This window comes from Clytia hemisphaerica, unplaced genomic scaffold, assembly GCF_902728285.1.
Source record: "Clytia hemisphaerica strain Z4C2 unplaced genomic scaffold, Clytia hemisphaerica genome assembly, whole genome shotgun sequence".
Lineage (NCBI taxonomy): Eukaryota > Metazoa > Cnidaria > Hydrozoa > Leptothecata > Clytiidae > Clytia > Clytia hemisphaerica.
This window is the reverse complement of record NW_027103674.1, coordinates 1,705,650-1,719,690: the sequence shown is the minus strand read 5'-3', so window position 1 is coordinate 1,719,690 and position 14,041 is coordinate 1,705,650. Positions and strand designations below refer to the sequence as shown.

The following is a 14,041-nucleotide window of genomic DNA, read 5'->3' as shown; positions in this document are numbered from 1 at the left end:
GAATGTAATGTTATGGGTTCACATCCCATGCAAATTAATCATCACTGCTAGCCCGACGTTTTATCACCCTGGGTGACGTTCCAGGTCACATAGCTCATACTAGACGGCTTTCTACGTAATAACGTCTATTCCACTTTGTGAAATTTTCGAATGTCTGGAGACCAGGTTTTCGGGCTTTAAACAATCGATTTTGTCTTCACTTTGAACTTACGAAGTTCTTGCAGTAGGGAAAGAATCGAATTTGCACTAGAACACTTTAAAAAGTTTCTATTCTTCGAAAATCATTAAAGTGGAACACAAAGAAACGGAACGAAAAATCCAGGTTTTCGGTGAGGTATAATCGCTAGGTCGCACTCTAACTTTGGAATTCAATTCAGACAATAATCTAAAATCGTTAAAAACTATAGTTAAATTTCGATAAGACGTCAACGTAAACCTTACCATGAAATGCGCATTGGCGTAGTCATTCCACAATTCATCGCTTTTCGGTTTGTTTTTATTGTAAAGTGCGTACAAATAAAATTGCCGTTCCCATTTCAAGAAACATTGTCCAATGTGGAGTGGTTGATGACGATAAGATTCCACCTCTTGTGAAAAGTACCTATGGGAGAAAAAAAGAGTTCGTCATCTTCATAAGTTTGCAATATTCTCATACGTATCTTTTTCTTTTTGAAAAAGGTAAAAAAATGAAAAGTGAAAAAATTGAGCAGACCATAGGGAATCATTAACAAATCAACCAAAAAGGTTTTTTGTTAGAGTTTCCAGTAGAGAATTCATTAATTTTTTTGTCATAGCATTGCCAAAGGCACGCGAAATCCAGATACAGTACAAATAGATACTTTACAGAACAGTCCAGCTTGAAAATCAAGAAAAGCAGTCAAGGCTGAGCTAAATATGGTCCAACAGTAATCACCTTTTATGAAAATCATAGATCCTCTCAATGTTACCAAACAAAACATTCTTTTTGCCCAACAAGAATGAAGGAACATTTTCTCCTTGCATTTCAGGTAAATAGTGTTCCAGGATATATTCTAACGATCCGACATAGTCTATTTCGGTTGAAATCAATTCATTCATAATATGTTGGAGACGTTCTCTCAATCTTGGTGACATCGTGGAATCGTACATGACAAGGTTTGCATCGTTCGGATCGTATCTAAAGAGAGATAAAACGGGTTTTATCAACTCTTTTAGTAGGCAATTTTGTGGGTAATAAATTTGGCGGTCGCAGGATATTTTTCGATTAAAACCTTCATTAAATAAGCAAAAAATCTGCTTAAAAGCCTGAGACAGCACAAATTTTGAAAATACGTGAAATAAATTTGGTGAAAAGTGCCTTAACCAAGTTGACACTATTTAAACAAGGCAATTTTGTGGGTAATTAATTTGTGTTTTTGTGGTAATTAATTTGGCGGTCGCAGGATATTTTCAAACTAAAATCTTTATTAATAAGCAACAAAAAAACCTGTTAAAAGCCTGAAACTGTACGAATTAAAAATAACGTGAACTAAATTTGGAAAACAAAGCTGACAAACAACGCTATTTGAACATTCATATAACGTTAAAGGGATGCTGTGGATGTTAGATAAACGTTGAAACGACGTTGTGTGCCAGCAGGTAAAATCTTTCCGAGTGACCAAAGTTTTTCCCGCCCGGGAAGATAAAAGTGACGATACGTACAATTCATCATCATTTCTCCATCGGTAAATGATCACCGAATCGTCGAGTTCTGCACTACCAACCGATTCACCTCGAGAACGATCGACGCAATCATAATATCTTTCATGATCACCCGATTCAGTCGATAAATCATCCTCTTTAAATCCACTCGAATTTTCATCGTTATCGCTGTATAAAAACGAGTTACGATTGTCCTAGAAAAGAGATCAAGTTGATTGGATTTTTAAGTAAAATTGACATAAGAAATTCAACTCTATGTTATGATCTTCTATATAGCAGTGCCGTATGAAGCATTTTTAGATGACCCCCCTGGTTGAGGCCTAGTGAGACCGCGAAGGTCAACCATGGTATTACGCCAGGGGAGAATTTGAAAAATAAGGCTCTACTTTGCTAGAGAATACATCAAAATCAAAAAAATTCAAGCAAAGAAAAAATTCATATATGTTTTGAATAGTTGTCTTTAAGAAACCATCTTTGAAAAAATTATTAGGTAATTCCATTTTATATCCATGCAGGGGGTGGAAAAATTTCCCAGGGGTGGGGGGGTCTAAAGACAGTTTTTTCATTTTCCAGGGTGATAAAAGTTGTTCTACAGCTTTCAGAGGGTAAAGACTTTTCAAGATATTAAGAAGAATTGTTCAAATGTTTTTTTTTCAAATTTTACACACTTTCAAGAATTATTTTTTGACTTGAAAAGGTACGTAAAGCCCCCCTTGTATGAATACTGAATGGAACAGCCCATTCGCTCTTGAGAAGTGAAGAAGACTTTTCCATCCATCTCACCTGTATCCGTTTCTCAGCTCCCAAGATTTGATTCTTTTTAGCTTCCAACATATTTTTGATATCGGAACATTTCTTATTCATTTGTTCAGCTTTGGTCACTTGATTGTGTCCAAGATGGTGAGCTAGTTCCGTCATCTTGATCACCCTGCTTTCTTCGAATTCCGGATGCGTTTGAGTGAACTCGTCAAATGAACCTGTATGTAAGATGAAATATTTTAAGTGGATATATTTTTTTTACGTGGACTTTTTAACCGGAATAAGCCTTTTCATGAATTGTTTTAAGTACAACGACTGCCTCGTTTTAAAACCATTAATTACTAATGTGATCGAACCCCATGAGGCTTCCAGTGTTACTTTAATAAATAGAGTACACTTCTTATGAACTCATCTGGGAGTCAATTACCACAGCAATATTACTTGTGAAGTAATTTATGAAAAGGTCTATTGGGTATCCAAAATTTTCGTACGATTTATTTTCGTGAATCGGTTCTTCGCCTAATTTCTTTACTAATTACATTTCCCTAGAAGCTTTGGCAAAAACTGAATTTAAATTTTTCGCGAAGAATGAATTTGCGAAAATGACTAAAAATTGCGAAAATCGAAAAATTAATCCACATTAATCCACTAACTGTAAGTATTGACACTATCCGACACTGCTAAACAAACTAACAAACCTTTTAGCCTGTCGATTCCTCCTTGAGTTTGTATATCTTCTAAATTCATGTTCGCAATGAACTGCATAGCTGACATCCACCATTGTTCAGCAGCCTTCAACAATTGATGAAAATTCACACATTGAGTCAACTTCTTTGACCGCTCTGCATATTTTGCCGAATACTCGCTACACAGATGGCGTAATTCGTCCAACTTTTCATTGATAAGTTGGCGATCACTCTCCAAATCTTCAATGGTGGTCAATTGAGTACCGAGCTCAATGTATTGTTGACCGTTATCCAGATGTTTTTCAGCATCAGCCGTGAAGGTTTCAAATTCATTTATTTGTTTTTCAGCGCTGTCCAGTGAGTCTGAGATAATAAGTTCTTTGCGTAAAGGTGGTAAGCCTTCTTCGCTGATCCAAGCTATCACCTACAAAAAAGGATGAGAAAACATATAAGGGGACTTCCTACTTGAAAATAAATTCTCAGAGTTTCTTGCTATTTCAGGCATTACTTAGAAAACCAACTGACAAATGCTTCGAAAAGCAAGAAACTTTGAGAATCGGGAAACAAGCCTTTCCGTTAATTTGCAAAGTATGATACTGCTTTACCAATTATATTACTGAGCACCCTCTTGAATAGCCTATGCTAGGACATGGCTCCGACTGGGGTTCTAGGTCCCCCCGCTAAATTTAGGTCCCCCCTAAGAACAAGGTCCCCCCAGCCTGATAAAATTTTAGGTCCCAGTATAATAGGGGAAAAACTTTTGATATATAATTTTTTTTCAATGTGAATTTTTACCATTTAGTCAATGAGAACACAAGTAAATAAACAGTAAAGTAAACTAGTAGTAACTTAACATTATACAACTTATGCACCCTTGAGTTCTTAAAATTGCCCTCTGAAATAGTGCCAAGAGGCAGTTTCCAAGATTAATTTTCCCTGACTTTTGGTAAAAAATCCACCCTTTTCCCCTGACAATTATCATGATTATTTGGAGGACCCACCATGGTTGGGTCCGACAAGAAAAATTTTGAAAAGAGGAGATTCCTAGATTGGCTAAAAATCATCAAATTCAAGGCATTCTGGAAACAGATTCCCTGACTTTTCCAGGTTTTGCCTGACTTTTTCTAAAAGCAGTCCTTTTTCCAGGTTTTCCAGGTTTTCCCTGACCGTTGGGAACCCTGCAAGGATTTCCAAAGCTCTATTTACATGTGTGTGCACTTCTAAGGATCAGATCACACTTCGCATGAAGACATAAAGGTTTTTTAGAGAAATTAAAAACAGTAAAGAAAAATATTTAGGAAGTGTTATTTAGCCCCCAGAGTTACATAAAATTATGCAGGTCCCCCCCAAGATAGAGCTCCCCCCGCCTGTCAGGAAGAACAAACAGCTCCCACCTCTTATATGGCAAATTTGAGGTGTAGCTCCCCCCGCTCAGGCGGGGGGGGGGGGTGCGAGCCATGCTAGACGTCACCCGCATTTTTTTATGCAATTAACGTCTATTCCACTTTGCGACTTTTTCGAATGTTTTGAGCCCGGGTTTTCGGGCTCTAAACATTCGATCTTTTGACGTCACTTTGAACTTTCGAAGCTCCTGCAGTAGCGAAAAAATCGAATTTGCGTCAAAACACTTGAAAGGCTTCTATTTTTCGAAAATAAAAAGTGGAACTCACTAAGAAACGAGATGAAAAATCCCGGCTTTTAGCGAGGTACTCGCTACCTCTTGAATTAAAGTATACAAAAAGTGACAATGATACAACGGAAAATACCTTTAACAAATTTACAGCAACCTTATGTGACAGGAAAAATCCCGGTTATAACTATTGGAGCTCACAAATAGATTGCTAGATGTAGCGTACCCCAGGAAAAACGCGTATTGACTTATTTCAAAATAGATTTTGCTGTCGACATGTCGGCAAAGAGACGTAACTACCATTAGTTTTTGGAGCTAACAGAGCAAAAAAAAGCTATAAAACAATTAAAACGGTGAGAAACTAATTACCTGTGAGCTGTGTTCTTCAAACGTTCTAACTTTAAGGCACAGCTCCAAACTTTGAAGACGTCTATCCGATATTGATTGTAGCCTATCAAATACTTTTGTCATTTGGTTATGCAGTCTATTCAAACATTCAATAGTGTGTTTATAATCATCAGTCAAATGGTAGGCGTTAAACTCTTCGAAACTAATTCGTTCCAATATGCTTCTACCCTCGGTACGAAGTCCTTGTAGCCTCGGATCTTCTAAAACTTCGTTGACTTTTAGCCTGTGTTCGTCCAGTAGTTTCTCACATTCTTCTACTGTGGAGCCCATATCGGTTCGGCTGAGTTCTTTGATGTAATGTAAAGCGTGTTTTGCAGCACTACGACAGCCCGTCATAAAAGGTTCCACTTTCTAAAAAATAAAAGAAAGTATGTACAGTATGTACAGTCAATTCGATCTTCAACAAACCAAAAATTTAATTTGAATTAGGGAAAGATTTGAATAACAGAGAGTAATTTAAAGCACTTTTCAGCTGAGGGAACCAACATTTTAGTTCGAATTACAGAAAAATTGGAATAATATATATTTGAGAGCTGACCTAGGTGGTCTGAAGGAAAAGACAAATATTTTGATGCATTTAACTTATTGTTAACACTATTCTCGTAAAGATTGTCTTTGAATGTCTATAAAACAGACTTCCTTTTATATGATGGAATTAGAGAATGAAACCCGATCGATTGTATATATAAATTCAAATTTCATTGACACTTTTGGTTGGGACCTTAGATTGACCTTTGAGACTAAGACATAAAAATATAGAGTATTTGACAAGGCCGGGCTGTACAGACAGGATACAGACTGGACAGTGTTTAAAGATATACTGATGCGAGGGACAAAATCTTTAAAATGAATTTGATATGTGACGAAATACATTTTTGAGCAAAAATGTAATCAAAAAAATCTTTTTTTAAGCAAATTCAGTTTATATTCACGATTATACTTACAGTTCGGAATTTGATCCATCTCTCATGCTCATAGGACAAATTACCACCAAAATCTGTCGGTAGCTCGTCTATCGAAATTTCACGCGTAAGTTTTTCCAACGATGATATAAATTGAAACTAAAAATTAAATAAAATATGAAATAATAAACGTCAAAGTGGATTTTTATTTTCTTTGACTAAAAAGACTTGTTGAGGTTATTTTTGGAAGTTCAAACCCTCACTGCATTTTTGCCGAAATTTCAGATATCCCCCTGATTTCTGTTTACTTTATGAAAGACTGGAATTTCAGAACATTTCACAGATTTCCCAATAATGAAAAATCTTAACTTCTTTAACTTTTCTTGATTCTCTGAACCCAAAGCAGTGATAGAACCAACGAAAAAATACCATTCTTTCCAACTTCCGTCGGCATTCAGCTATTGCCGACGCCAATTTGGCTTTTGCTAACGCAAATGTGGATGTAGTAAATTTGGTTTTTGCTGACGTAAAAGTTCTTACTGTACTATAGAGCCCCAAATTTTTTGATGACACACAAAAATCTGAATTACAATAGAAAGGCTGGAATACTCACTTCAAAATTCAGATTTTCTTTGATTTTGGAAGCTTTGAGTAAAAGCATCAGTGAATCTTTCTTGGTTAAAACATGAGCCATATTGACAGCTCCAGGTATTTGTTCCTGTAAAAAATAGAATCAAGTTAACCAACCATAATATCTAGTATGTTGAAAAGACATGAAGATTCTTTTTGCCAACTTCAACCAAATAATCTTTAAGCGTGAGAGCAAAAGAAAAGAAACTCAAACTTTTGATTATGGGAGGGATTCTCGTTATTATTTCTACAGTTAAAATTAAAATGACAAAAGTTAATTGTAGAACATTATCATTTGACACACCTCTGCAATTAATGTAATTTTGACCGGCCACAACCCTTCAAACTTTTAATGAATTATAATGAAATGACCTTCTATCCTACTTACCCGGGCCAGCCTTCTTTACATACAAACAAAGTCCTTAAAGCCCAAACAATGCTTTTACAAATACTGTATGTCACGCAAGGGCCTTACCTGAAAGATGAGTATAGCTTCTCCAATGCACTGTAAGATATCGCGCGTTTGTTTAGCGTTCCGCGCGTCTATGACAAGCGAACAGCCTAAACTCGAGCTGCTTTCTCTGTAAAGGAAACATCAATATCAAAATGCATTTTGAGATAGTACTTTGATCTATTGATAGCTAAAGTAGACCACAGTTCGGTGCCGGCATTTTCAACGCTCAAGGCGATACTCTCGCCTCCTCGCTCCAAGCCATGCAGGTTTTTCGTTGTGATTGAACGAATTGCCGGTACCGAACTGAGGTCAACTTTCAGAAAAGATGGCGGATTATCTTTCTTCACCTGTCTTGGTTTGGAAAAGATAGAAGAGCTCTATCTAGTGTTTTATATAAGGCATCTGTGGTTAATATCCCCTGGAGAAAGTATACTGGGTGTACTTTGCATAACGTTAACCAGTCTTATATTTACCAACGGTTAAAACGCAATGCATTAGGGGACTATGGATAATGAATGGTGTTCATCATTCTATTCTTAAATTGAATATTTTGAGCTCTAGAAATCGATTTTTAAATGCTCCTTCAAATTTTCGACAGTTCCCGCAGAAGCAAAAACTAAATTAGCGGAATATAGGAAAACTCTCGCTTATTCGAACTTCTATTATTTGAATTTTTCTATAATTCGAACTTGTTTGCAGTCCCCACCAAGAAGAAACCCTCTTAAAATATTTTCTACGATTCAAATCTCTCTGTAATTCGAACAAATAAGATTCCCCGTTCGAGTTCGAATTAGAGAGAGTCAACTGTAACTATTTTCGACAGTTACCTTGGTATTTTGAAATAATAAATCAGTAATCTAGCCAATTCTCCGCTATCCATATCTGTGTTTTCCCAGCACGATTTGTTTGTTTCAAAGAAGATGACTGGTCCGCCCCTACGATCATGGGCGCCAGGGAGGTACGCCACTTGATTGTGTAAGAGTTCGAAATTTAAATCTAAGATGAGGATGGGTTTGGCTGCAAGTTCTTCCATGTTGATGATGGATTCACGGCGGTTGTTATTATTGTTCATGGTAGAAGTAGAGGGTTTGTCCAGATCTAAAAAAATGTATTTAAGTTGTTTTTGACAGATTTTCGCGATTTTGACCTCATTTCGCGAAATGTTTCAGCCAAGTAAGAAAGAAAGAGAAAGAGACAAGTTTTGTTGCTTAAAATATCATTTTACTAAGGTTTTACAGTGGAGTTTCTTTAACTTGAACCTCTATAACTCTAGGTTGCTTGCATCCTCTATACTACCTGCAGTCTTGTAGAGTTCTGCGATTCAGACTACTATAACTTGAAAGCCTCCTGCTTAACTCAAACAACTTTGTGTTCCCTGTGCGTGTTCGAGTTAAGAAGACTCTGAAGGCACTGTATCAATATAAAGTTTATTCCAAAAGAATGATTTCAAAGTAACAATAGAGTCTCTCTAATTCGAACAAGTTTTATGGCTCCTTCAGGTTATAACGCCTTTTAAACAAATCTCCCTAACTCGAAATTTCTATTATTCTGAGAACAAATTTGTGTTCCTCGTGCGTGTCCGAGTTATGGAGACTTCACTGTATTTCCAAATAATCGAGAACACAATACCTTCCCAAAGAATAACTCGCAGAACTTAAACTCACGGAATTTCTACTTTTTAAAGTATTTCAAAAATAAAGAAGACATACCTTTAGTATCCATCATTGTTGGTAGTCTTCCCATCAAAACATTACTCCACGAAGATTTTTCAAAACCTCTGCTCGTCCACAATATACAAGAAGTAAAAACGAAACGGTCGTGTGTATCAGACCTTAACAATTCAGCCCAGTTTTCACTACACATTAAAATACTATCTGTCATAGATAAGTTACGAGTCTGTGTTTTATCGCCATGTAGATATTTCAATTCTAAAGTTCGAGGTTTACTTTCTGAGATGTGTATATAAAAATCTCCTTTGTGTAAAGGTGTATTTCGTAAACAGCTTGGATGGATGGCGTATTTGACAATGTTTTCGAAACGTTCTGTCCAAGGAGGTGTCTCTTTTCTGTTCTTTAACTCATAGTAATCCTGAAAAAAAAAAAAGAAAGAACATACAATATAAGAACAAACTATATAAGAACATAAGGCTTTGATAGCCAAAATGCTAAGAACAAGTTAAGAACATTTTAAGACTTTGCGGACTCGAAAACACCCGATTTTTTAGGAAAATGGGTAAAAATGGTCACAAAATGGAGAATATAAGAACATTTTAAGGCTTAAAACCCTAAAATTTAAGAACATCTGAAGGCTTCAAAAATTTTGAATGTTCTTATGAAAAAAAACGTGTACACTCTTTTTCTTTTATAAGAACCAGTAAATTTTTGATGGGACTGTTGTTATTTTTTCAGCCTCAAATTATTCTTATCCTTCTCTTATTCATAGGGTGAAATTGAGGTATTATAGGCTTTACACCCAATTTTTACTACTTTTGAAGGCTCTGCGGACTCGAAAACACCCGATTTTTAAGGAAAATGGACAAAAATACGCACAAAATAGTGAAAAGTTGAGTACATCCAAAGGCTTAAAAATTTTTGGATGTTCTTATAAAAAAAAACGTGTGCAGAAGAACTTCGAACAATGAGGATAGTAGAGTAGAAGCAGGTAATTTTTTGGCTATGAAGGTGACACCTTACAAAATTCCTTGAACAATTCACAAAATAAAGTTCATCTCTTCATCAGCTAAACTGTTATCTTCAGCAAAAAAATTCTCTCTTGCTCCAGTCATCAATGGAGGGTACACAACCTTCAGACAAACCATATAAGACCTCATTTCAAAAGCAGATCGAAATATCTTAAAATATTAATTGTCTTTCTACCGCCTGGTAGATTATTTTTCCACGTCAAAATCTTTGAATCCATTTCAATTCAAATTATGCGTCCTTGTGAATATAAGGCACACTATCACAAAATCTATCAAAATTGATGCAATTTTCCACACAGAAACAGATGTATGGTCTATAGCCTTTGACCTTTGTAGTCATAAAGCCAAGAATCTTTTTCCACTCAAAACCAAAGCAATAAAATGGATTCTATCAAAACGTGATTTCGCTAATTAGCATGTTAATCATGTATAGCTAATATGATCAAGTAGACGATTATTGAAAAAATTAAAGGTTCCTCCTTCTCTAGCTAGAGCACCTGGTCATTAGTGATTACATCTTTAGAAGTATTTCAAGCATTCCTATAGATTAATCTAACTGTGCTGAATCCAATAATTTATACATGCAGGGTTAGACCATGTTTAGACGTTACGGTTCCGTTCCGTTCCGTTTCGAAACGGTTCCGAAACAAGTGTGAAAGTCAAAATTCGAAACGTCAAAAAAGAAGACGTTACAAAGCAAAACAGATCGAAACGGTTTCGCTCCACTCTTTTCATCGGAACGGAACTGCTCCGTTTTATTGCTCCGAAACGTTCCGAAACCAATATGAACACACTCGATCCGTAACAAAAATCATACCGGAGCAAACGGAACAGTCAAATTTGGGGTAACTCTCGGACGGGAATTTTATACGTGATAATACGCCGCATTTCCTATCAAAATCAATTTCGGAGATGTGCGCAGCCTTCGGTTAGTTATTCAGCTCTGAGGGTTCTGAGGGTCATTTATTTTCTTTAATAAATTTTCATCCTCGCCAACATTCGACTGTGCTTGACTTACTTTGTGCCTGCCACAATAGAAAGAAACCACGTTTCCCCGATCTCAATATCTCGTTCGTCCATTCAAAGGTATGGGGAGAGCAATAAAGTTGATAAGAATTAGCCTAGAATTTAGAATCCACCGGAGTTAAGTTGCATAGTGTTCGCTTCATTGAAACATATCGAGTTATAGTGTTTTAAAGTTATACTTAAGAATCTACTGTAAAGCCAAATCGTTTCACATTAACATACATACAGCCCTACAACAAAACATTACATTAAAAAAATTATCACCACCATTTTTGACAAGAATGTAGAAAAATGGAGACAAAAATCAAATGAAATAAAATATGGGGGTGTCAAAATGAATGTCAGCGCATCAGTAACAGTAAAAATCTGAAAATCGGAAAAAGTAGAAAAACCAGCACCCATAGAGGTATCAACACAGTCAAATCACTGTTTGCTACTACGATCATTATTATCCATTATAACATTGAATTAGAACTCGTGATCGTGTAGTAAAACCTATACTGAGAAAATGGAAAATAGTGCGTAGAGTATAGCTTTTTGATTAACCGGAGAAAAATCATATACTCTTTTGATAAAAGCTATTTTGATGGTTTAATGCCTTTTATCTTTAAGATTTGATACCGAATTGCTTATAATAAGATCTTATAATATGAACCATTATAGCTGGTACAAGAAACGCCAAAATAACGCCCGTATCTGACGTTAACAATAACATTATAGGTGGGCAAAGAAGATTGCCTGTCTGCCAACTGGGAACGAAAATGTCTTGAGCAGATTCTGTCACAACCATTTTGAAATTTACATTTTCGGTTTTAAATTGGTTTCAATCTGTAACACAGATATGCCTCAAGTTTCTACTACAAGTTAATGCAGTAAAAAAACTGATCAAGGGACACACGCAGTAGGATTTTGTTATATATTCCACTTATTGATCGGCTTATAGATATACCATGTTAAGTAATTCATTTTTTGATCAAAATTGATCAAAAATTTAAAGTGACAATTTTTAAATAAATAATGCGTGTCCAGTAAAGGCCGGCGCAAATGCATCCAACATTGGATCAAACATTATTGTTGCATGAAATGTTGCGTTCATTTGCGCCAATCATAAAATTGCAATTTTTTAATAAAAATGTTGGAAATCATGTTGGATGAAGTTTGATCGCCATCAAACATTTTATTCCAATAATTGATGCATTTACGTAATCGTGTTGGGTGAAAAAAGTTTACGTTTTTGCGCAAATGAATTTTCATGCAACTTTTCAAATTTTTCCAACATGTAACAAAGAATTTGAAACGTTGGATCAAATGTTGGATGCATTTGCCTCGGCCTTAACAAACGGGACTCTAGTGATCACTATTAGTTGTTTACTATTTACCAGGTCACTCTATTTTTTAACATAATTCTAACAGCAAGGACCTAGGGAAACCACGACCTTGGCACCAGTTGATAATATCCATAATTGGACATAAACACCAACCGTTTTACCCGCAACATATAGTTGAGCGTTGGTATAAATTGGTTGTTTAAAATACTCCATATTGTCAATGCCACTATTAAACGTTCATAGTTGCTTATAAAATATTGTCTATAATTAAGATGTAAAAATCGTGTTCTTTATCAAAATCATGCTACAAAAAGATAATCCACAGGGTAGCAAAAAGACAGGAAATAGTGTTCAAAATGAAAACCCTGGGTGACCTTTACGTTCCCAAGGTAACAGTTTGTGATGATGTCATCGCTAACGTAAACACAATAAAAGCGTCTGAGAAAACTTTCTACCAAATGGATTTTCGCCAGGGAAGAGTACTCATAGCCAAAAGGAACTAATCGAAATATCGCCGGTTGCAAACGGCCCCTCTAGATGATAAAATTGGTTCTAGCCCAAACAAAAATTTCTACTCAATTTAACTCTCCAACTCGGATCCGTCCACTATTTAAACAATCTCTCTGGTCATTTGAGAGAATTAAAGTTTATTTTATCAAGCGAAAATGGACACCTCCAACGTTCCCTAGTGTGGTTCACCTATAAACCATAGTCGTTAAGAGAAATGTGTTATACCACCACCATTGAGATATTGAATGCCACTCTGTCTCATAACCAACGAAAGCAAAGTCATCACCTCAGAAATCGCATACCATCGCGTACCAAGGAATATACTACAGCATATTTTTACGTCAAAGGTTACACAAGTAAAACAGTATTTCCGATTCTCAGTGAGATAGCGGGCAAAATCATAGAAAAGAACCAAAAGTTAATGAAAAATTTTTTTTTTCAAACTCCTTATTCCGATTTATCCAGCTATCGTCGGATTAAAATCTAAAGTTTTATAATTTGAGCTTTATCTCTAATAGGCTGCATGTATCCTCACTCTCTGATATGTTTTGATATAGAGGATGCGTATAGTGTATAAAAAAATTCCCGTCCGAGAGTGACACCAAATTTATGTTAACGTGTTTCAATTTATAGCGTTATATAGCGTTTCATTTCCACTACACAAATCTGATAAGACTGGTATGATTCTCCTTCGTTTTTCGAGTAAAGACACACAGAAAGCGTAACGTTCACTCAGCCTGTTCCATAAAGTAAAACCCAAAAATTATAAAGACGGGGGTAAATCTCGTAAAATACACGATACGCATCCCCTATATCCATACTTGAAGAATAAGGGGGCATATCGAATCGTAGAGCGTTGTTTATGAGAGTTTCTTGTTAACGGCGACTTTCAGTATTATCAAATAATGGAGCATTTCGAATAGTAGAAGAACGTCAAGAGAACGTCAACTGTACATTCAGAAACTATCGAAGTAAAAAAACAATTTCTACTTACTTCGCATTTTGATCTGATGGTATCCAATAATTCGACAACAGGTCTCAGAAAATGGTTGATGAAGTCTGTGCTTTTGCCATTATAGACCTGTAAACAGATCTCTTCTAGTTGATGCAAACGGTTAGCGAATAAGGATTGTTCACAGATCACTTGCCAATCTTCCTCCTGAACGAAAATAAAAGAAGAGTTTTGGTAAATATTGAGACGCCATCTTTAGTATAGCCCGGAAACCTGGCGACGAAAGACCATTTGCTGAAACCGATAATCTGACTCTCTCGTGACTCTTTTTGAGAACGAGATAATTTCTAGGAACGCGACAGCTTTTGAAAGAAA

At 36.0% G+C, this 14,041-nt stretch overlaps 1 protein-coding gene across 6 annotated transcripts in view; it reads right to left on the bottom strand.

Annotated features, from left to right (window-relative positions):
• LOC136803469 (puratrophin-1-like) overlaps positions 1 to 14,041 on the bottom strand; it is a 42,193-nt gene that overhangs the window by 4,403 nt on the left and 23,749 nt on the right. For all 6 annotated transcript variants that reach the window (XM_067060204.1, XM_067060205.1, XM_067060208.1 and 3 more), the window contains 12 exons: positions 13,709 to 13,873; positions 8,859 to 9,237; positions 7,977 to 8,247; positions 7,171 to 7,276; positions 6,679 to 6,783; positions 6,108 to 6,224; positions 5,125 to 5,514; positions 3,138 to 3,549; positions 2,464 to 2,657; positions 1,681 to 1,874; positions 914 to 1,156; positions 442 to 601 (listed from right to left, as the gene is read on the bottom strand). In XM_067060204.1, the coding sequence (XP_066916305.1) occupies positions 442 to 601; positions 914 to 1,156; positions 1,681 to 1,874; positions 2,464 to 2,657; positions 3,138 to 3,549; positions 5,125 to 5,514; positions 6,108 to 6,224; positions 6,679 to 6,783; positions 7,171 to 7,276; positions 7,977 to 8,247; positions 8,859 to 9,237; positions 13,709 to 13,873 (2,736 nt within the window). The remainder of the gene's footprint in view (positions 1 to 441; positions 602 to 913; positions 1,157 to 1,680; positions 1,875 to 2,463; positions 2,658 to 3,137; positions 3,550 to 5,124; positions 5,515 to 6,107; positions 6,225 to 6,678; positions 6,784 to 7,170; positions 7,277 to 7,976; positions 8,248 to 8,858; positions 9,238 to 13,708; positions 13,874 to 14,041) is intronic.